At 44.7% G+C, this 21,278-nt stretch overlaps 1 protein-coding gene across 3 annotated transcripts in view; it reads right to left on the reverse strand.

Moving 5' to 3' along the window:
- The window catches only part of LOC133552085 (cAMP-specific 3',5'-cyclic phosphodiesterase 4B-like), a 131,799-nt gene that overhangs the window by 88,968 nt on the left and 21,553 nt on the right, over positions 1 to 21,278 (reverse strand). For all 3 annotated transcript variants that reach the window (XM_061899404.1, XM_061899401.1, XM_061899402.1), the window contains exon 3: positions 17,691 to 17,783. In XM_061899404.1, coding sequence (XP_061755388.1) covers positions 17,691 to 17,783 — 93 coding nt within the window. The remainder of the gene's footprint in view (positions 1 to 17,690; positions 17,784 to 21,278) is intronic.

The following is a 21,278-nucleotide window of genomic DNA, read 5'->3' on the forward strand; positions in this document are numbered from 1 at the left end:
TTGAGACATAATACTCCCGGGGCAAGAAGGTGAAAAACGAGCCACATGATACCGGTGATGCGTCCGGAAAAAAAAAAAAAAAAACTATTTCTATTCAGTAGAAACTTTCAAAACGCAAGACTCCAAAATATCACGGTCAACATTTTTTGCTGCGCCGCATGAAAATAAGATCCCGATTCTGAATGATTGATCGCGACGCCGACAGGAAAATAAAAAAACATGTCTCTTGCGCTATAAAACAAACCATTTGAACATTGGGGAAAGCCTTTGTTCTCGGGAGAGGGCAAAAAGAATAAAGATCAAAGGGAACGCCGATGTGGAGATGGAGATCAAAGGGCTTTCTTGGCTACGCGACAAAACTCTTGATATTATTTGGGATATTTCCAACAATCCTCTTTGATGAAAGTACAAATAAATATACAAACCCCGTTTCCATATGAGTTGGGAAATGGTGTTGGATGTAAATATAAACAGAATACAATAATCCTTTTCAAGCCATATTCAGTTGAATATGCTACAAAGACAACATATTTCATGTTCAAACTCAAACATTTTTTTTTTCTAAATAATCATTAACTTTAGAATTTGATGCCAGCAACACGTGACAAAGAAGTTGGAAAAAGTGGCAATAAATACTGATAAAGTTGAGGAATGCTCATCAAACACTTATTGTGAACATCCCACAGGTGTGCAGGCTAATTGGGAACAGGTGGGTGCCATGATTGGCTATAAAAACAGCTTCCCCAAAAAATGCTCAGTCTTTCACAAGAAAGGATGGGGCGAGGTACACCCCTTTGTCCACAACTGCGTGAGCAAATAGTCAAACAGTTTAAGAACAACCTTTCTCAAAGTGACATTGCAAGAAATTTCAACATCTACGCTCCATAATATCATCAAAAGGTTCAGAGAATCTGGAGAAATCACTCCACGTAAGCGGCATGGCCGGAAACCAACATTGAATGACCGTGACCTTCCATCCGTATCAAAAACCGACATCAATCTCTAAAGGATATCACCACATGGGCTCAGGAACACTTCAAAAAACCACTGTCACTAAATACAGTTGGTCGCTACATCTGTAAGTGCAAGTTAAAGCTCTACTATGCAAAGCGAAAGCCATTTATCAACAACATCCAGAAACGCCGCCGGCTTCTCTGGACCCGAGATCATCCAAGATGTTGGAAAAAGTGTTCCGTGGTCTGACGAGTCCACATTTCAAATTGTTTTTGGAAATATTCGACATCGTGTCATCCGGACCAAAGGGGAAGCGAACCATCCAGACTGTTATCGACGCAAAGTGTAAAAGCCAGCAAGTGTGATGGTATGGGGGTGCATTAGTGCCCAAGGCATGGGTAACTTACACATCTGTGAAGGCACCATTAATGCTGAAAGGTACATACAGCTTTTGGAACAACATATGCTGCCATCTAAGCGCTGTCATTTTCATTGACGCCCCTGCTTATTTCAGCAAAACAATGCCAAGCCACGCTGTTAGTAAAAGAGTGCGGGTACTTTCTTGGCCCGCCTGCAGTCCAGACCTGTCTCCCATGGAAAATGCGTGAAGCGTAAAATAGGACAGCGGAGACCCCGGACTGTTGAAGGACTGAAGCTCTACATAAAACAAGAATGGGAAAGAATTCCACTTTCAAAGCTTCAACAATTAGTTTCCTCAGTTCCCAAACGTTTATTGAGTGTTGTTAAAAGAAAAGGTGATGTAACACAGTGGTGAACATGCCCTTTCCCAACTACTTTGGCACGTGTTGCAGCCATGAAATTCAAAGTTAATTATTATTTGCAAAAAAAATAAATACAAGTTTATGAGTTTGAACATCAAATATGTTGTCTTTATAGCGCATGCAATTGAATATGGCTTGAAAAGGATTTGCAAATCATTGTATTCTGTTTTCATCTAACACAATTTCCCAACTCAAATGGAAACGGGGTTTGTACATCAACTATATGATTTGCCTGAGAAGCTGGAAAGGACAAAAAACAAATAAAATTAAAGCTGCAAGCAGCGTTGGTCGGGTCCGCCTTTGGCTGCTGCCGCCGCTACTCAAGCCCTGGTCTTAGTCAGACCTACATAGAGGTTTTTGTTTCATGTCTGTACGACATTCCTAACGGAAGTTACAGGCAGTTTGGTCTGGGTTTTTTTCCTAGGGGGCGCTTGAGCGCAATTTTGACTTTTGGGGTTTGTTTTTTTATTAGATGGCAATTTTCGCCAGTCCTGATGTGTGTGTAAAATTTGGTGAGTTTTGAAGCATGTTAAGGGGGTCAAATTACAGATCAGCGTTTCTGGATGTTGTTGATAAATGGCTTTTGCTTTGCATGGTAGAGCTTTAACTTGCACTTTGCGCAGGGGTTCTTTGAAGGCGCGTAAAATCAAAATAATCAAAACTTTGTTGGACAGTTTTAATCAGAAGGGTTCAATCTCTCTCCTGTGCGAGTTTGAAGCCAAAACAACAAACACACTCAGAGGAGATAATGTTTGAAGAAAGGTGACCGGTTTTTACAAAACTTTTGTTTTGAAGGGGGGATTGCGAACTTCCTGTTGATTTTTGTTGGGCGTTATCAATCTATGAAATGTAGGTCTAAGTGAGACCTACATAGAGGTTTTTGTTTCATGTCTCTCCAACATACTTACCGGAAGTTACAAGCAATTTTGTCTGTGTTTTCTTCCTAGGAGCAGTTTTCTCAGTGTTCTATTCAAAAAATAGCGCTAGAGCGCAATTTTGAGTTTTGGGGTTTGGTTTTTTTCATCAGATCGCAATATTCGCCAGTCCTTATGTGTGCGCCAAGTTTGGTGAGTTTTGAAGCATTTAAAAGGGGTCAAATTACAGCGCAAAGAGGCAAAAATTGCATTATTTGCGAAAATTTTATTTTGAAGGGGTTTTTGCCAACTTCCTGTAGATTTTTGCTGAAAGAAGTGAGTGTATGAAAATTGGGTCTAAGTCAGACCGACGTCGGAGTTTTTGTTTCATGTCGCTATGACATTCCTAACAGAAGTTACATGCAGTTTTGTCTGTAATTTTTTCCTAGGGGGCGCTAGAGCGCAATTTTCATTTTGGGGGATTGGTTGCTTAATATGTTGGGAAGGTTTGCTATACCGACGTGTGTCAAATTTGGTGAGTTTTGAAGCATGTTAAGGGGGTCAAATTACAGATCGGCGTTTCTGGATGTTGTTGATAAATGGCTTTTGCTTTGCATGGTAGAGCTTTAACTTGCACTTTGAAGCATTTTAAGGGGGTCAAATTACAGCTCAAAGAGGCAAAAATGACATTGTTTAGGAAACTTTGCGCAGGGGTTCTTTGAAGGCGCGTAAAATCAAAATAATCAAAACTTTGTTGGACAGTTTTAATCAGAAGGGTTCAATCTCTCTCCTGTGCGAGTTTGAAGCCAAAACGACAAACACACTCAGAGGAGATAATGTTTGAAGAAAGGTGACCGGTTTTTAGAAAACTTTTGTTTTGAAGGGGGGATTGCGAACTTCCTGTTGATTTTTGTTGGGGGTTGTCAATCTATGAAATGTAGGTCTAAGCGAGACCTACATAGAGGTTTTTGTTTCATGTCTCTCCGACATTCTTACCGGACGTTACAAGCAATTTTGTCTGTGTTTTCATCCTAGGAGCAGTTTTTTCAGTGTTCTATTCAAAAATAGCGCTAGAGCGCAATTTTGAGTTTTGGGGTTTGGTTTTTTTCATTAGAACGCAATATTTGCCAGTCCTTATGTGTGCGCCAAGTTTGGTGACTTTTGAAGCATTTTAAAGGGGTCAAATTACAGCGCAAAGAGGCAAAAATTGCATTATTTGCGAAAATTTTATTTTGAAGGGGTTTTTGCCAACTTCCTGTAGATTTTTGCTGAAAGAAGTGAGTGTATGAAAATTGGGTCTAAGTCAGACCTACGTCGGAGTTTTTGTTTCATGTCGCTAGGACATTCCTAACAGAAGTTACATGCAGTTTTGTCTGTAATTTCTTCCTAGGGGGCGCTAGAGCGCAATTTTCATTTTGGGGGATTGGTTGCTTAATATGTTGGGAAGGTTTGCTATACCGACGTGTGTCAAATTTGGTGAGTTTTGAAGCATGTTAAGGGGGTCAAATTACAGATCGGCGTTTCTGGATGTTGTTGATAAATGGCTTTTGCTTTGCATGGTAGAGCTTTAACTTGCACTGTGAAGCATTCTAAAGGGGTCAAATTACAGCTCAAAGAGGCAAAAATTACATTCTTTAGGTAACTTTGCGCAGGGGTTCTTTGAAGGCGCGTAAAATCAAAATAATCAAAACTTTGTTGGACAGTTTTAATCAGAAGGGTTCAATCTCTCTCCTGTGCGAGTTTGAAGCCAAAACGACAAACACACTCAGAGGAGATAATGTTTGAAGAAAGGTGACCGGTTTTTACAAAACTTTTGTTTTGAAGGGGGGATTGCAAACTTCCTGTTGATTTTTGTTGGGGGTTGTCAATCTATGAAATGTAGGTCTAAGCGAGACCTACATAGAGGTTTTTGTTTTATGTCTCTCCGACATTCTTACCGGAAGTTACAAGCAATTTTGTCTGTGTTTTCATCCTAGGAGCAGTTTTTTCAGTGTTCTATTCAAAAATAGCGCTAGAGCGCAATTTTGAGTTTTGGGGTTTGGTTTTTTTCATTAGAACGCAATATTCGCCAGTCCTTATGTGTGCGCCAAGTTTGGTGACTTTTGAAGCATTTTAAAGGGGTCACATTACAGCGGAAAGAGGCAAAAATTGCATTATTTGCGAAATTTTATTTTGAAGGGGTTTTAGCCAACTTCCTGTAGATTTTTGTTGAAAGAAGTGAGTGTATGAAAATTGGGTCTAAGTCAGACCTACATAGGAGTTTTTGTTTCATGTCGCTATGATATTCCTAACTGAAGTTACATGCAGTTTTGTCTGTAATTTTTTTTCCTAGGGGGCGCTAGAGCGCAATTTTCATTTTGGAGGGATTGGTTGCTTAATATGTTGGGAAGGTTTGCTATACCGACGTGTGTCAAATTTGGTGCGGTTTGAAGCATGTTAAGGGGGTCAAATTACAGATCAGCGTTTCTGGATGTTGTTGATAAATGGCTTTTGCTTTGCATGGTAGAGCTTTAACTTGCACTTTGAAGCATTCTAAAGGGGTCAAATTACAGCTCAAAGAGGCAAAAATTACATTCTTTAGGTAGCTTTGCGCAGGGGTTCTTTGAAGGCGCATAAAATCAAAACCGGAGCAGTAATCAAAACTTTGTTGGATAGTTTTGATCAAAAGGGTTCAATCCCTCTCCTGTGCGAGCTTGAAGCCGAAACGACAAACGCACTCGGAGGATTTTACGTTTGAAAAAGGTGACAGATTTTTACAAAACTTTTATTTTGAAGGGGTAATTTTTAACTTCCTGTTGATTTTTGCCAAAGGATGTCAATTATCTAAATGTAGGTCTAAGTGAGACCTACATAGGAGTCTTTGTTTCATGTCTTTCCGGCATTCCCACCGGAAGTTACAAGCTGTTTTGTCTGTGTTTTCTTCCTCGAAGCAGTTTTTGCTGTGTTTTGATCAAAAATTGCGCAAGAGCGCAATTTTGAGTTTTGGGGTTTGTTTATTAGATGGCAATATTCGCCAGTCCTTATGTGTGCGCCAAGTTTGGTGACTTTTGAAGCATTTTAAAGGGGTCAAATTACAGCGCAAAGAGGCAAAAATTGCATTATTTGCTCGAAAATTTTATTTTGAAGGGGTTTTTTGCCAACTTCCTGTAGATTTTTGCTGAAAGAAGTGAGTGTATGAAAATTGGGTCTAAGTCAGACCTACGTCGGAGTTTTTGTTTTATGTCGCTAGGACATTCCTAACAGAAGTTACATGCAGTTTTGTCTGTAATTTTTTCCTAGGGGGCGCTAGAGCGCAATTTTCATTTTGGGGGATTGGTTACTTAATATGTTGGGAAGGTTTGCTATACCGACGTGTGTCAAATTTGGTGAGTTTTGAAGCATGTTAAGGGGGTCAAATTACAGATCAGCGTTTCTGGATGTTGTTGATAAATGGCTTTTGCTTTGCATAGTAGAGCTTTAACTTGCACTTTGAAGCATTCTAAAGGGGTCAAATTACAGCTCAAAGAGGCAAAAATTACATTCTTTAGGTAACTTTGCGCAGGGGTTCTTTGAAGGCGCATAAAATCAAAACCGGAGCAGTAATCAAAACTTTGTTGGATAGTTTTGATCAAAAGGGTTCAATCCCTCTCCTGTGCGAGCTTGAAGCCGAAACGACAAACGCACTCGGAGGATTTTACGTTTGAAAAAGGTGACAGATTTTTACAAAACTTTTATTTTGAAGGGGTATTTTTTAACTTCCTGTTGATTTTTGCCAAAGGATGTCAATTATCTAAATGTAGGTCTAAGTGAGACCTACATAGGAGTCTTTGTTTCATGTCTTTCCGGCATTCCCACCGGAAGTTACAAGCTGTTTTGTCTGTGTTTTCTTCCTCGAAGCAGTTTTTGCTGTGTTTTGATCAAAATTGCGCAAGAGCGCAATTTTGAGTTTTGGGGTTTGGTTTTTTTCATTAGATCGCAATATTCGCCAGGCCTGATGTGTGCGCCAAGTTTGGTGACTTTTGAAGCATTTTAAAAGGGGTCAAATTACAGCGCAAATAGGCCAAAAATTGCATTTTTTGCGAAAATTTTATTTTGAAGGGGTTTTTTGCCAACTTCCTGTAGATTTTTGCTGAAAGAAGTGAGTGTATGAAAATTGGGTCTAAGTCAGACCTACATAGGAGTTTTTGTTTCATGTCGCTATGACATTCCTAACAGAAGTTACATGCAGTTTTGTCTGTAATTTTTTTCCTAGGGGGCGCTAGAGCGCAATTTTCATTTTGGGGGATTGGTTGCTTAATATGTTGGGAAGGTTTGCTATACCGACGTGTGTCAAATTTGGTGAGTTTTGAAGCATGTTAAGGGGGTCAAATTACAGATCGGCGTTTCTGGATGTTGTTGATAAATGGCTTTTGCTTTGCATAGTAGAGCTTTAACTTGCACTTTGAAGCATTTTAAGGGGGTCAAATTACAGATCAAAGAGGCAAAAATGACATTGTTTAGGAAACTTTGCGCAGGGGTTCTTTGAAGGCGCATAAAATCAAAACCGGAGCAGTAATCAAAACTTTGTTGGATAGTTTTGATCAAAAGGGTTCAATCTCTCTCTTGTGCGAGCTTGAAGCCGAAACAACAAACGCACTCGGAGGATTTTACGTTTGAAAAAGGTGACAGATTTTTACAAAACTTTTATTTTGAAGGGGTAATTTTTAACTTCCTGTTGATTTTTGCCAAAGGATGTCAATTATCTAAATGTAGGTCTAAGTGAGACCTACATAGGAGTCTTTGTTTCACGTCTTTCCGGCATTCCCACCGGAAGTTACAAGCTGTTTTGTCTGTGTTTTCTTCCCCGAAGCAGTTTTTGCTGTGTTTTGATCAAAAATTGCGCAAGAGCGCAATTTTGAGTTTTGGGGTTTGTTTTTTTTATTAGATTGCAATATTTGCCAGTCCTTATGTGTGCGCCAAGTTTCGTGACTTTTGAAGCATTTTAAAGGGATCAAATTACAGCGCAAATAGGCAAAAATTGCATTTTTTGCGAAAATTTTATTTTGAAGGGGTTTTTGCCAACTTCCTGTAGATTTTTGCTGTATGAAAATTGGGTCTAAGTCAGACCTACATAGGAGTTTTTGTTTCATGTCGCTATGACATTCCTAACAGAAGTTACATGCAGTTTTGTCTAATTTTTTCCTAGGGGGCGCTAGAGCGCAATTTTCATTTTGGGGGATTGGTTGCTTAATATGTTGGGAAGGTTTGCTATACCGACGTGTGTGTCAAATTTGGTGAGTTTTGAAGCATGTTAAGGGGGTCAAATTACAGATCGGCGTTTCTGGATGTTGTTGATAAATGGCTTTTGCTTTGCATAGTAGAGCTTTAACTTGCACTTTGAAGCATTTTAAGGGGGTCAAATTACAGCTCAAAGAGGCAAAAATGACATTGTTTAGGAAACTTTGCGCAGGGGTTCTTTGAAGGCGCGTAAAATCCAAATAATCAAAACTTTGTTGGACAGTTTTAATCAAAAGGGTTCAATCTCTCTCCTGTGCGAGTTTGAAGCCAAAACAACAAACGCACTCAGAGGAGATAATGTTTGAAGAAAGGTGACCGGTTTTTACAAAACTTTTGTTTTGAAGGGGGGATTGCGAACTTCCTGTTGATTTTTGTTGGGCGTTGTCAATCTATGAAATGTAGGTCTAAGGGAGACCTACATAGAGGTTTTTGTTTCATGTCTCTCCGACATTCTTACCGGAAGTTACAAGCAATTTTGTCTGTGTTTTCTTCCTAGGAGCAGTTTTTTCAGTGTTTTATTCAAAAATAGCGCTAGAGTGCAATTTTGAGTTTTGGGGTTTGGTTTTTTTCATTAGATCGCAATATTCGCCAGTCCTTATGTGTGCGCCAAGTTTGGTGACTTTTGAAGCATTTTAAAGGGGTCAAATTACAGCGCAAAGAGGCAAAAATTGCATTATTTGCGAAAATTTTATTTTGAAGGGGTTTTTGCCAACTTCCTGTAGATTTTTGCTGAAAGAAGTGAGTGTATGAAAATTGGGTCTAAGTCAGACCTACATAGGAGTTTTTGTTTCATGTCGCTATGACATTCCTAACAGAAGTTACATGCAGTTTTGTCTGTAATTTTTTTCCTAGGGGGCGCTAGAGCGCAATTTTCATTTTGGGGGATTGGTTGCTTAATATGTTGGGAAGGTTTGTTATACCGACGTGTGTCAAATTTGGTGAGTTTTGAAGCATGTTAAGGGGGTCAAATTACAGATCGGCGTTTCTGGATGTTGTTGATAAATGGCTTTTGCTTTGCATAGTAGAGCTTTAACTTGCACTTTGAAGCATTTTAAGGGGGTCAAATTACAGATCAAAGAGGCAAAAATGACATTGTTTAGGAAACTTTGCGCAGGGGTTCTTTGAAGGCGCATAAAATCAAAACCGGAGCAGTAATCAAAACTTTGTTGGATAGTTTTGATCAAAGGGGTTCAATCTCTCTCTTGTGCGAGCTTGAAGCCGAAACGACAAACGCACTCGGAGGATTTTACGTTTGAAAAAGGTGACAGATTTTTACAAAACTTTTATTTTGAAGGGGTAATTTTTAACTTCCTGTTGATTTTTGCCGAAGGATGTCAATTATCTAAATGTAGGTCTAAGTGAGACCTACATAGGAGTCTTTGTTTCATATCTTTCCGGCATTCCCACCGGAAGTTACAAGCTGTTTTGTCTGTGTTTTCTTCCTCGAAGCAGTTTTTGCTGTGTTTTGATCAAAAATTGCGCAAGAGCGCAATTTTTGAGTTTTTTTGGGTTTTTTTTTCATTAGATCGCAATTTCTGCCAGTCCTGATGTGTGTGCCAAGTTTGGTGACTTTTGAAGCATTTTAAGGGGGTCAAATTTCAGCTCAAAGAGGAAAAAATAGAATTTTTTGTGAAAATTTTGTTTTGAAGGGGTTTTTTCCAACTTCCTGTTGATTTTTGCCCTAGAAGGTGGAATTATGAAATGTAGGTCTAAGTTAGACCTACGTGACAGTTTTTGTTTCATGTCTGAACGACATTCCTAACGGAAGTTACAAGCAGTCTGTTTTTCTTTCCTTCCTAGGGGGGCTGCCTAATATGTTGGGAAGGTTTGCTATACCGACGTGTGTCAAATTTGGTGAGTTTTGAAGCATGTTAAGGGGGTCAAATGACAGCGCGTAGGTGCGGAATAATAATAAAACACAGCAGTTTCAATAGGGTCCTTGGCCCTAAATAAATAAATAATAGAGTCCACAAGATTAATAGTGAGCAAGAAGTCAGCGATGAAGCAAGAGGGTTCTGACAGAGGAGGAAGTGAGTCCACAGGATGCACAAACCTGTCCTTTGTTCCTGTGTTGGACAAAGTGAAATGAAATGACATCGGTGTTATAAACAGAGTGACGTCTCCGAGAAACAGATGGGCCTCTCTGTCAGATCTGCCCTCCTTCATCATGTCCATGCTTCCATTCAATCTGTGCCCTAAATGTCATCCTGGCGTGGGCTGTTTTCTAACACCATTTGGCCTCTTGCCACCGCACTCCGTCATCTCTACAACACACACACACACACACACACACACACTGCGGCTCCTGTTGTGTCATCATGTTGGAGTCATCAACCACGCGCTAGTGAGACCTAACTGACTCAAGTCTATCTTCTTTGGACAATCACCTTCAAACATTTGCAGTCATTAATAACACAACTCTAACATTTGACAACCAAATAATAAAACAAGGTGACTCGGTAAAGAATGTGATTATTATCTTCCACCCAACTCTCTCCTTTGAGTCACACATTAAAAGCGTTACTAAAACGGCCTTCTTTCATCTCCGTAATATCGCAAGGCTTTTTTATCGGCGACCAAAAGGTTGCGAACTTTATCGCCGATGTTCTCTACTAAATCCTGTCAGCAAAAATATGGCAATATCGCGAAATTATCAAGTATGACACATAGAATAGACCTGCTGTCCCCGTTTAAATAAGAACATCTCATTTCAGTAGTTTGAAAAAAAGAGTTCAAAGTGGGGCCACATGCTCAACTCCATCCATCTTCTTCCGCTTATCCGAGGTCGGGTCGCGGGGGCAGCAGCCTAAGCAGGGAAGCCCAGACTTCCCTCTCCCCAGCCACTTCGTCTAGCTCTTCCCGGGGGATCCCGAGGCGTTCCCAGGCCAGCCGGGAGACATAGTCTTCCCAACGTGTCCTGGGTCTTCCCCGTGGCCTCCTACTGGTTGGACGTGCCCTAAACACCTCCCTAGGGAGGCGTTCGGGTGGCATCCTGACCAGATGCCCGAACCACCTCATCTGGCTCCTCTCCATGTGGAGGAGCAGTGGCTTTACTTTGAGTTCCTCCCGGATGGCAGAGCTTCTCACCCTATCTCTAAGGGAGAGACCTGGAAACTCATTTGGGCCGCATGCTCAACTCCATCCATCCATCCATTTTCTACCGCTTATTCCCTTTTGGGGACGCGGGGGGCGCTGGCGCTTATCTCAGCTACAATCGGGCGTAAGGCGGGGTACACCCTGGACAAGTCGCCACCTCATCGCAGGGCCAACACAGATAGACAGACAACATTCACATACTAGGGCCAATTTAGTGTTGCCAATCAACCTATCCCCAGGTGCATGTCTTTGGAAGTGGGAGGGGCCTATCCCCAGGTACATGTCTTTGGAAGTGGGAGGAAGCCGGAGTACCCGGAGGGAACCCACGCATTCACGGGGAGAACATGCAAACTCCACACAGAAAGATCCCGAGCCTGGATTTGAACCCAGGACTGCAGGACCTTCGTATTGTGAGGCAGACGCACTAACCCCTCTGCCACCGTGAAGCCCGCATGCATGCATGCTCAACTCATCATGCTTAATCTATTCCAGCATTTGGGAAGCCTGAAGTTGATTTTTCTGATGTAAATGTTATGTTTTTAATCAACATGTGATTAGCAGGGACCCTGCCATTCAAAACTAGGCTGCTACATTACTAGTAATTAATGAAAAAATAGTACAATAGCAATAATAATAATAATAATTAATAAAGTCATATACAAATAAGGCAACAGGAGAAGTATTCTACACTTCTCTTTTGTAAAGTAAATCTGAACAACCGATACGGGCGTCTACATCGACTATATGATTTGCCTGAGAAGCTGGACAGGACAAAAAATAAATAAAGATTTCAAAAATTTATTCTTTTTTTAAGACTTTAGTTTAGGCCAGGGGGTGTGAAATGCACGGCCCGAGGGCCGGATCAGGCCCGTGAACAGGTTTCATCCGGCCCGCGGGATGAGTTTGTTAAGTATGGAAAATGAGCCAAAATGTTTGAATGAAAGAAACTTGCTGTTCTAAATGTGTCCACTAGATGCCGCAACAGCAATTCTTTGTAGATGATGTGAAATATGTAATACAAATAAAGCACATGTTAGTGAACCTATGGCTCTAGATCCAGATGTGGCTCTTTTGATGACTGCTTCTGGCTCTCAGATAAATCTTAGCTAACATTGCTTAACGCGATAATTATGAATAATTTTGCTGGTAATCACAGTGCTAAAAATAACGTGCAAAATACAAAAAATTCTCATGCATTTATATCCATCCATCCGTTTTCTACCGCACCTGTTCAAGAAGTCGCATTAATGGTAAGAAGTATTTTATGTCACGATTGCTGCGGGGTCGTTCTCCCAGGAAGGCAGACGGACTACTCGGGACATGACATTTAGGTAAAAACATGATTTAATTTTAACTAAAAAAATCTACAAACAAAAATCTCTCACAGCGGAGGCACAACTTGGGCTAAAGAACAAAGCTAACACATAAACAGACTAAGAACATAAATCAAACAAAACTTACTTGGCATGGCATGAAGCACGAAACTATGGCAAGGCATGAAACAAGTCAGCACAGGGCGACTGACTGGCAAAGACGAGCTTAAATACTGCCTCTGATTAGTGCTCGGGAAGCAGGTGAGCGGGCATTTTGTCCACCAGAGACAGGTGGGCATAAAATACTTCTTACCATTAATACGACTTCTTGAACAGGTGCGGTAGGAAACGGATGGATGGATTTAAATGCATGAGAATGTTGTACATTTTGAACGTTATTTTCAGCAATGTGAATTCCAGCGGAATTATTCATAATGATCGTGTTAAGCAATGTCAGCTAAGATTTATCTGAGAGCCAGATGCAGTCATCAAAAGAGCCACATCTGGATCTAGAGCCATAGGTTCCCTACCCCTGATTTAAACTAAAAAAAGAAACAAACAAAAATCGCTCACAGCGGAGGCACAACTTGGGCTAAAGAACAAAGCTAACACATAAACAGACTAAGAACGTAAATCAAACAAAACTTACTTGGCATGGCATGAAGCACGAAACTATGGCAAGGCATGAAACAAGTCAGCACAGGGCGACTGACTGGCAAAGACGAGCTTAAATACTGCCTCTTATTAGTGCTCGGGAAGCAGGTGAGCGGGCGTTTTGTCCACCAGAGACAGGTGGACAAAATGAGTAACCAAGGAAACCAGACAAGGGAGTGGAAAAAAACAGGAACTTAAAGAGTCCAAAGGACAAACAAAAACATGATCAACAGACATGACATTTGATTTATTATTGGTTAGCTTCCGAATAACAATGTTATTAAAAAGAATAAGTGACTTATTATACTCTAAATATGTTAGTCTTACTTAAAAATGCACACATTTAGTTGTATTCAGTGTTAAAAAATATGATATGGCTCTCACGGAAATACTTTTTAAAATATTTGGCTTTCATGGCTCTCTCAGCCAAAAAGGTTCCCGACCCCTGTGTTAGTGCATTAGTCGAGGAAAATGAGCAAACTACACAAATAACATCCAGTTTTGTATTTTTGATGGATTGAAAATGAACACCAATGAGTTGACTGAACATGATCACATAATTGTTTCAGAAAGTATAAATAACTAAATAATGAGAATCAGCACCTCCAAGTCCGAGTCCATGGTTCTCGCCCGGAAAAGGGTGGAGTGCCATCTCCGGGTTGGGGAGGAGACCCTGCCCCAAGTGGAGGAGTTCAAGTACCTAGGAGTCTTGTTCACGAGTGAGGGAAGAGTGGATCGTGAGATCGACAGGCGGATCGGTGCGGCGTCTTCAGTAATGCGGACGTTGTATCGATCCGTTGTGGTGAAGAAGGAGCTGAGCCGGAAGGCAAAGCTCTTAATTTACCGGTCGATCTACGTTCCCATCCTCACCTATGGTCATGAGCTTTGGGTCATGACCGAAAGGATAAGATCACGGGTACAAGCGGCCCAAATGAGTTTGGGTCTCTCCCTTAGAGATAGGGTGAGAAGCTCTGCCATCTGGGAGGAACTCAAAGTAAAGCCGCTGCTCCTCCACATGGAGAGGAGCCAGATGAGGTGGTTCGGGCATCTGGTCAGGATGCCACCCGAACGCCTCCCTAGGGAGGTGTTTAGGGCACGTCCAACCGGTAGGAAGACCCAGGACACGTTGGGAAGACTATGTCTCCTGGCTGGCCTGGGAACGCCTCGGGATCCCCCGGGAAGAGCTGGACGAAGTGGCTGGGGAGAGGGAAGTCTGGGTTTCCCTGCTTAGGCTGTTGCCCCCGCGACCTGACCTCGGATAAGCGGAAGAAGATGGATGGATGGATGGATATTATAATGCGCCTTTTGTATCAAAATAGACCTGAACAGACCCGCTCATGCGCCCTAAGGAATAGGATATCCATCCATCCATCCATCATCTTCCGCTTATCCGAGGTCGGGTCGCGGGGGCAGCAGCCTAAGCAGGGAAGCCCAGACTTCCCTATCTCCAGCCACTTCGTCTAGCTCTTCCCGGGGGATCCCGAGGCGTTCCCAGGCCAGCCGGGAGACATAGTCTTCCCAACGTGTCCTGGGTCTTCCCCGTGGCCTCCTACCAGCTGGACGTGCCCTAAACACATCCCTAGGGAGGCGTTCGGGTGGCATCCTGACCAGATGCCCGAACCACCTCATCTGGCTCCTCTCGATGTGGAGGAGCAGCGGCTTTACGTTGAGTTCCTCCCGGATGGCAGAGCTTCTCACCCTATCTCTAAGGGAGAGCCCCGCCACCCGGCGGAGGAAACTCATTTCGGCCGCTTGTACCCGTGATCTTATCCTTTCGGTCAGGACCCAAAGCTCATGACCATAGGTGAGGATGGGAACGTAGATCGACCGGTAAATTGAGAGCTTTGCCTTCCGGCTCAGCTCCTTCTTCACCACAACGGATCGATACAACGTCCGCATTACTGAAGACGCCGCACCGATCCGCCTGTCGATCTCACGATCCACTCTTCCCCCACTCGTGAACAAGACTCCTAGGTACTTGAACTCCTCCACTTGGGGCAGGGTCTCCTCCCCAACCCGGAGATGGCACTCCACCCTTTTCCGGGCGAGAACCATGGACTCGGACTTGGAGGTGCTGATTCTCATTCCGGTCGCTTCACACTCGGCTGCGAACCGATCCAGTGAGAGCTGAAGATCCCGGCCAGATGAAGCCATCAGGACTACATCATCTGCAAAAAGCAGAGACCTAATCCCGTGGCCACCAAACCGGAACCCCTCAACGCCTTGGCTGCGCCTAGAAATTCTGTCCATAAAAGTTATGAACAGAATCGGTGACAAAGGACAGCCTTGGCGGAGTCCAACCTTCACTGGAAACGTGTCCGACTTACTGCCAGCAATGCGGACCAAGCTCTGGCACTGATTGTACAGGAGCGGACCGCCACAATAAGACAGTCCGATACCCCATACTCTCTGAGCACTCCCCACAGGACTTCCCGAGGGACACGGTCGAATGCCTTCTCCAAGTCCACAAAGCACATGTAGACTGGTTGGGCAAACTCCCATGCACCCTCAAGAACCCTGCCGAGAGTATAGAGCTGGTCCACAGTTCCACGACCAGGACGAAAACCACACTGTTCCTCCTGAATCCGAGGTTCGACTATCCGGCGAAGCCTCCTCTCCAGTACACCTGAATAAACCTTACCGGGAAGGCTGAGGAGTGTGATCCCACGATAGTTGGAACACACCCTCCGGTCCCCCTTCTTAAAGAGAGGGACCACCACCCCGGTCTGCCAATCCAGAGGTACCGCCCCCGATGTCCACGCGATGCTGCAGAGTCTTGTCAACCAAGACAGCCCCACAGCATCCAGAGCCTTAAGGAACTCCGGGCGGATCTCATCCACCCCCGGGGCCTTGCCGCCAAGGAGCTTTTTAACTACCTCAGCGACCTCAGCCCCAGAAATAGGAGAGTCCACTACAGATTCCCCAGGCACCGCTTCCTCAAAGAAAGACGTGTTGGTGGGATTGAGGAGGTCTTCGAAGTATTCCCTCCACCGATCCACAACATCCGCAGTCGAAGTCAGCAGAACACCATCCGCACCATACACGGTGTTGATAGTGCACTGCTTCCCCTTCCTGAGGCGCCGTATGGTGGTCCAGAATCGCTTCGAAGCCGTCCGGAAGTCGTTTTCCATGGCTTCCCCGAACTCTTCCCATGCCCGAGTTTTTGCCTCCGCGACCGCTAAAGCTGCACACCGCTTGGCCCGTCGGTACCCGTCCACTGCCTCCGGAGTCCTATGAGCCAAAAGAACCCGATAGGACTCCTTCTTCAGCTTGACGGCATCCCTCACTGCTGGTGTCCACCAAGGGGTTTTAGGATTACCGCCACGACAGGCACCAACAACCTTGCGGCCACAGCTCCAATCAGCCGCCTCGACAATAGAGGTTCGGAACATGGTCCACTCGGACTCAATGTCCCGCACCTCCCTCGTGACATGTTCAAAGTTCTCCCGGAGGTGTGAATTGAAACTCTCTCTGACAGGAGACTCTACCAGACGTTCCCAGCAGACCCTCACAATGCGTTTGGGCCTGCCAGGTCGGTCCGGCATCCTCCCCCACCATCGCAGCCAACTCACCACCAGGTGGTGATCGGTAGAAAGCTCCGCCCCTCTCTTCACCCGAGTGTCCAAAACATAAGGCCGCAAATCCGATGACACAACTACAAAGTCGATCATGGAACTGCGGCCTAGGGTGTCCTGGTGCCAAGTGCACATATGGACACCCTTGTGTTTGAACATGGTGTTTGTTATCGACAAACTGTGACGAGCACAAAAGTCCAATAACAAAACACCACTCGGGTTTAGATCCGGGCGACCATTCTTCCCAATCACGCCTCTCCAGGTTTCACTGTCGTTGCCAACATGAGCGTTGAAGTCTCCCAGTAGGACAAGGGAATCACCCGGAGGAGCACTTTCCAGTACTCCCTCGAGTGTACCCAAAAAGGGTGGGTATTCTGAACTGCTGTTTGGTGCGTAAGCACAAACAACAGTCAGGACCCGTCCCCCCACCCGAAGGCGAAGGGAAGCTACCCTCTCGTCCACTGGGTTGAACTCAAACGTACAGGCTTTGAGCCGGGGGGCAACCAGAATTGCCACCCCAGCCCGTCGCCTCTCACTGCCGGCAACGCCAGAGTGGAAGAGGGTCCAGTCCCTCTCGAGAGAACTGGTTCCAGAGCCCTTGCTGTGCGTCGAGGTGAGTCCGACTATATCCAGCCGGAACTTCTCTACCTCGCGCACTAGCTCAGGCTCCTTCCCCCCCAGTGAGGTGACGTTCCACGTCCCAAGAGCTAGCTTCTGTAGCCGAGGATCGGACCGCCAAGTGCCCTGCCTTCGGCTGCCGCCCAGCTCACAATGCACCCGACCTCTATGGCCCCTCCTATGAGTGGTGAGCCCATTTGAGGGATGACCCACGTTGCCTCTTCGGGCTGTGCCCGGCCGGGCCCCATGGGAACAGGCCCGACCACCAGGCGCTTGCCATCGTGCCCCAACTCCGGGCCTGGCTCCAGAGCGGGGCCCCGGTGACCCACGTCCGGGCGAGGGAAATCTGGGTTCATTTCGTTGTAATTCCATAGAAGTCTTTGAGCTGCTCTTTGTCTGATCACTCACCTAGGACCTGTTTGTCTTGGGAGACCCTACCAGGGGGCATGAAAACCCCCAGACAACATAGCTCCTAGGATCATTGGGACACGCAAACTCCTCTACCACGGTAAGGTAGCAGCTCAGAGAGGAGAGGATAGTAGGTTGAAATTACGACCGTCCTTGTAATGCCGGCTGATCAATACTTACATCTCTGGCTGCGACTCCTTGAGCACTCCTGCTTTTCTTCATCATGAGCCACCTTCAGTCTCTCTCTGCTCTCGTCAACAACTCCTACTTCTCCTGCGGATGGGAAGAGAAAAGTGTGGGTGAAAAAGTGATCTTGCTCCACTGGCACGAAAGTCATGAGTAGTCAGGGTTCAATCCCCGGGCTCGGGATATTTCTGTGTGGAGTTTGCATGTTCTCCCCGTGACTGCGTGGGTTCCCTCCGGGTACTCCGGCTTCCTCCCACTTCCAAAGACATGCACCTGGGGATAGGTTGATTGGCAACACTAAATTGGCCCTAGTGTGTGAATGTGAGTGTGAATGTTGTCTATCTGTGTTGGCCCTGCGATGAGATGGCGACTTGTCCAGGGTGTACGCCGCCTTCCGCCCGATTGTAGCTGAAAGAGGCACCAGAGCCCTCTGCGACCCCAAAGGGAATAAGCGGTAGAAATGGATATATATATATATATATATATGTATATATATATATAAGGGATGCACCGATTAATCGGTAACCGAATATATTCGGCCGAATATGGCAAAAAAAGCCACATTCGGCCTTCGGTGGAATGAGTTAAAAACAAGGCCGAATAGTACCCATGAGCTTATCCTTTCGGTCATGACGCTAAGCTCATGACCATAGGTGAGGATGGGAACGTAGATCGACCGGTAAATTGAGAGCTTTGCCTTCCGGCTCAGCTCCTTCTTCATCGCAATGGATCGATACAGCGTCCCCACAACTGAAGATCCGCCAGTCGATCTCACAATCCACTCTTGCCCCACTCGTGAATAAGACTCTGAGGTACTTGAACTCCTCCACTTGGGGCAAGATCTCCTCCCCCAACATGGAGATGGCACTCCACCCTTTCCCGGGCGAGAACCTTGGACTCGCTTTACACGAACCGATCCAGTGAGAGCGGAAGATCCTGGCCAGATGAAGCCATCAGGACCACATCATCTGCACAAAGCAGAGACCTAACCCTGCAGCCACAAAACCGGTTCCCCTCAACGCTCTGACTGAGCCTAGAAATTCTGTCCTCGGTGACAAAGGGCAGTCCAACCCTCACTGGAAACGGGTCCGACTTACTGCCGGCAATGCGGACCAGGCTCTGACGGGGATCATACAGGGAACGGACCGCCACAATCAAGACAGGTGCTTCGTGGACCTGGAGAAGACATTCGACCCTGTCCCCCGGGAAGTGCTCAGAGAGTATGGGGTCTCGGACTGTCTGAATTCCACTGCATGTTGGCTTATTGGCAGTTTGATGTGAGTCTAGTAAAGCACAACACATTTTCCCATCCCCAAATTCCACAAAAAAGACATTTAGTAGGCGTTGGGATATACTTCTAGAACCGTCTTCCTTATATGTACATTCCCACAAAGTAGGGGTGCTATTTAGGCATTAATTATAATTATAAGCTGTCGGGTTCAAACACCGATGACATCTATTAAACAAGACAAGAAGCAAGGAATTAAACAGAGGCATAATTCAATTTAGCTCAATTGAGGAGAAACGTCTGGACTGTACTTCTTGTACAGTTCCACCACGCTCTGACGAAAGCTTGTACGCCTTCTGGGACGGGTTCCTGGTTCAGTCCCCACCTTCTACCATCTTAGTCACGTCTGTTGTGTCCTTGAGCAAGACACTTCAACCTTGCTCCTGATGGGGCCTGGTTAGCGCCTTGCATGGCTAGCTACCGCCATCGTTGTGTGAATGTGTGTGTGAATGGGTAAATGTGGCGTTGGGATATACTTCTAGAACCGTCTTCCTTATATGTACATTCCCACAAAGTAGGGGTGCTATTTAGGCATTAATTATAATAATAAGCTGTCAGGTTCAAACACCGATGACATCTATTAAACAAGACAAGAAGCAAGGAATTAAACAGAGATATAGTTCAATTTAGCTCAATTGAGGAGAAACGTCTGGACTGTACTTCTTGTACAGTTCCACCACGCTCTGACGAAAGATTGTACGCCTTCTGGGACGGGTTCCTGGTTCAGTCCCCACCTTCTACCATCTTAGTCACGTCTGTTGTGTCCTTGAGCAAGACACTTCAACCTTGCTCCTGATGGGGCCTGGTTAGCGCCTTGCATGGCTAGCTACCGCCATCATTGTGTGAATGTGTGTGTGAATGGGTAAATGTGGCGTTGGGATATACTTCTAGAACCGTCTTCCTTATATGTACATTCCCACAAAGTAGGGGTGCTATTTAGGCATTAATTATAATTATAAGCTGTCGGGTTCAAACACCGATGACATCTATTAAACAAGACAAGAAGCAAGGAATTAAACAGAGATATAATTCAATTTAGCTCAATTGAAGAGAAACGTCTGGACTGTACTTCTTGTACAGTTCCACCACGCTCTGACGAAAGATTGTACGCCTTCTGGGACGGGTTCCTGGTTCAGTCCCCACCTTCTACCATCTTAGTCACGTCTGTTGTGTCCTTGAGCAAGACACTTCACCCTTGCTCCTGATGGGGCCTGGTTAGCGCCTTGCATGGCTAGCTACCGCCATCGTTGTGTGAATGTGTGTGTGAATGGGTAAATGTGGCGTTGGGATATACTTCTAGAACCGTCTTCCTTATATGTACATTCCCACAAAGTAGGGGTGCTATTTAGGCATTAATTATAATTATAAGCTGTCAGGTTCAAACCCCGATGACATCTATTAAACAAGACAAGAAGCAAGGAATTAAACAGGGATATAATTCAATTTAGCTCAATTGAGGAGAAACGTCTGGACTGTACTTCTTGTACAGTTCCACCACGCTCTGACGAAAGATTGTACGCCTTCTGGGACGGGTTCCTGGTTCAGTCCCCACCTTCTACCATCTTAGTCACGTCTGTTGTGTCCTTGAGCAAGACACTTCAACCTTGCTCCTGATGGGGCCTGGTTAGCGCCTTGCATGGCTAGCTACCGCCATCGTTGTGTGAATGTGTGTGTGAATGGGTAAATGTGGCGTTGGGATATACTTCTAGAACAGTCTTCCTTATATGTACATTCCCACAAAGTAGGGGTGCTATTTAGGCATTAATTATAATAATAAGCTGTCAGGTTCAAACCCCGATGACATCTATTAAACAAGACAAGAAGCAAGGAATTAAACAGAGATATAATTCAATTCAGCTCAATTGAGGAGAAACGTCTGGACTGTACTTCTTGTACAGTTCCACCACGCTCTGACGAAAGATTGTACGCCTTCTGGGACGGGTTCCTGGTTCAGTCCCCACCTTCTACCATCTTAGTCACGTCTGTTGTGTCCTTGAGCAAGACACTTCAACCTTGCTCCTGATGGGGCCTGGTTAGCGCCTTGCATGGCTAGCTACCGCCATCGTTGTGTGAATGTGTGTGTGAATGGGTAAATGTGGCGTTGGGATATACTTCTAGAACCGTCTTCCTTATATGTACATTCCCACAAAGTAGGGGTGCTATTTAGGCATTAATTATAATAATAAGCTGTCAGGTTCAAACACCGATGACATATATTAAACAAGACAAGAAGCAAGGAATTAAACAGAGATATAATTCAATTTAGCTCAATTGAGGAGAAACGTCTGGACTGT

This window comes from Nerophis ophidion, linkage group LG04, assembly GCF_033978795.1.
Source record: "Nerophis ophidion isolate RoL-2023_Sa linkage group LG04, RoL_Noph_v1.0, whole genome shotgun sequence".
In the NCBI taxonomy this organism is placed as follows: Eukaryota; Metazoa; Chordata; class Actinopteri; order Syngnathiformes; family Syngnathidae; genus Nerophis; species Nerophis ophidion.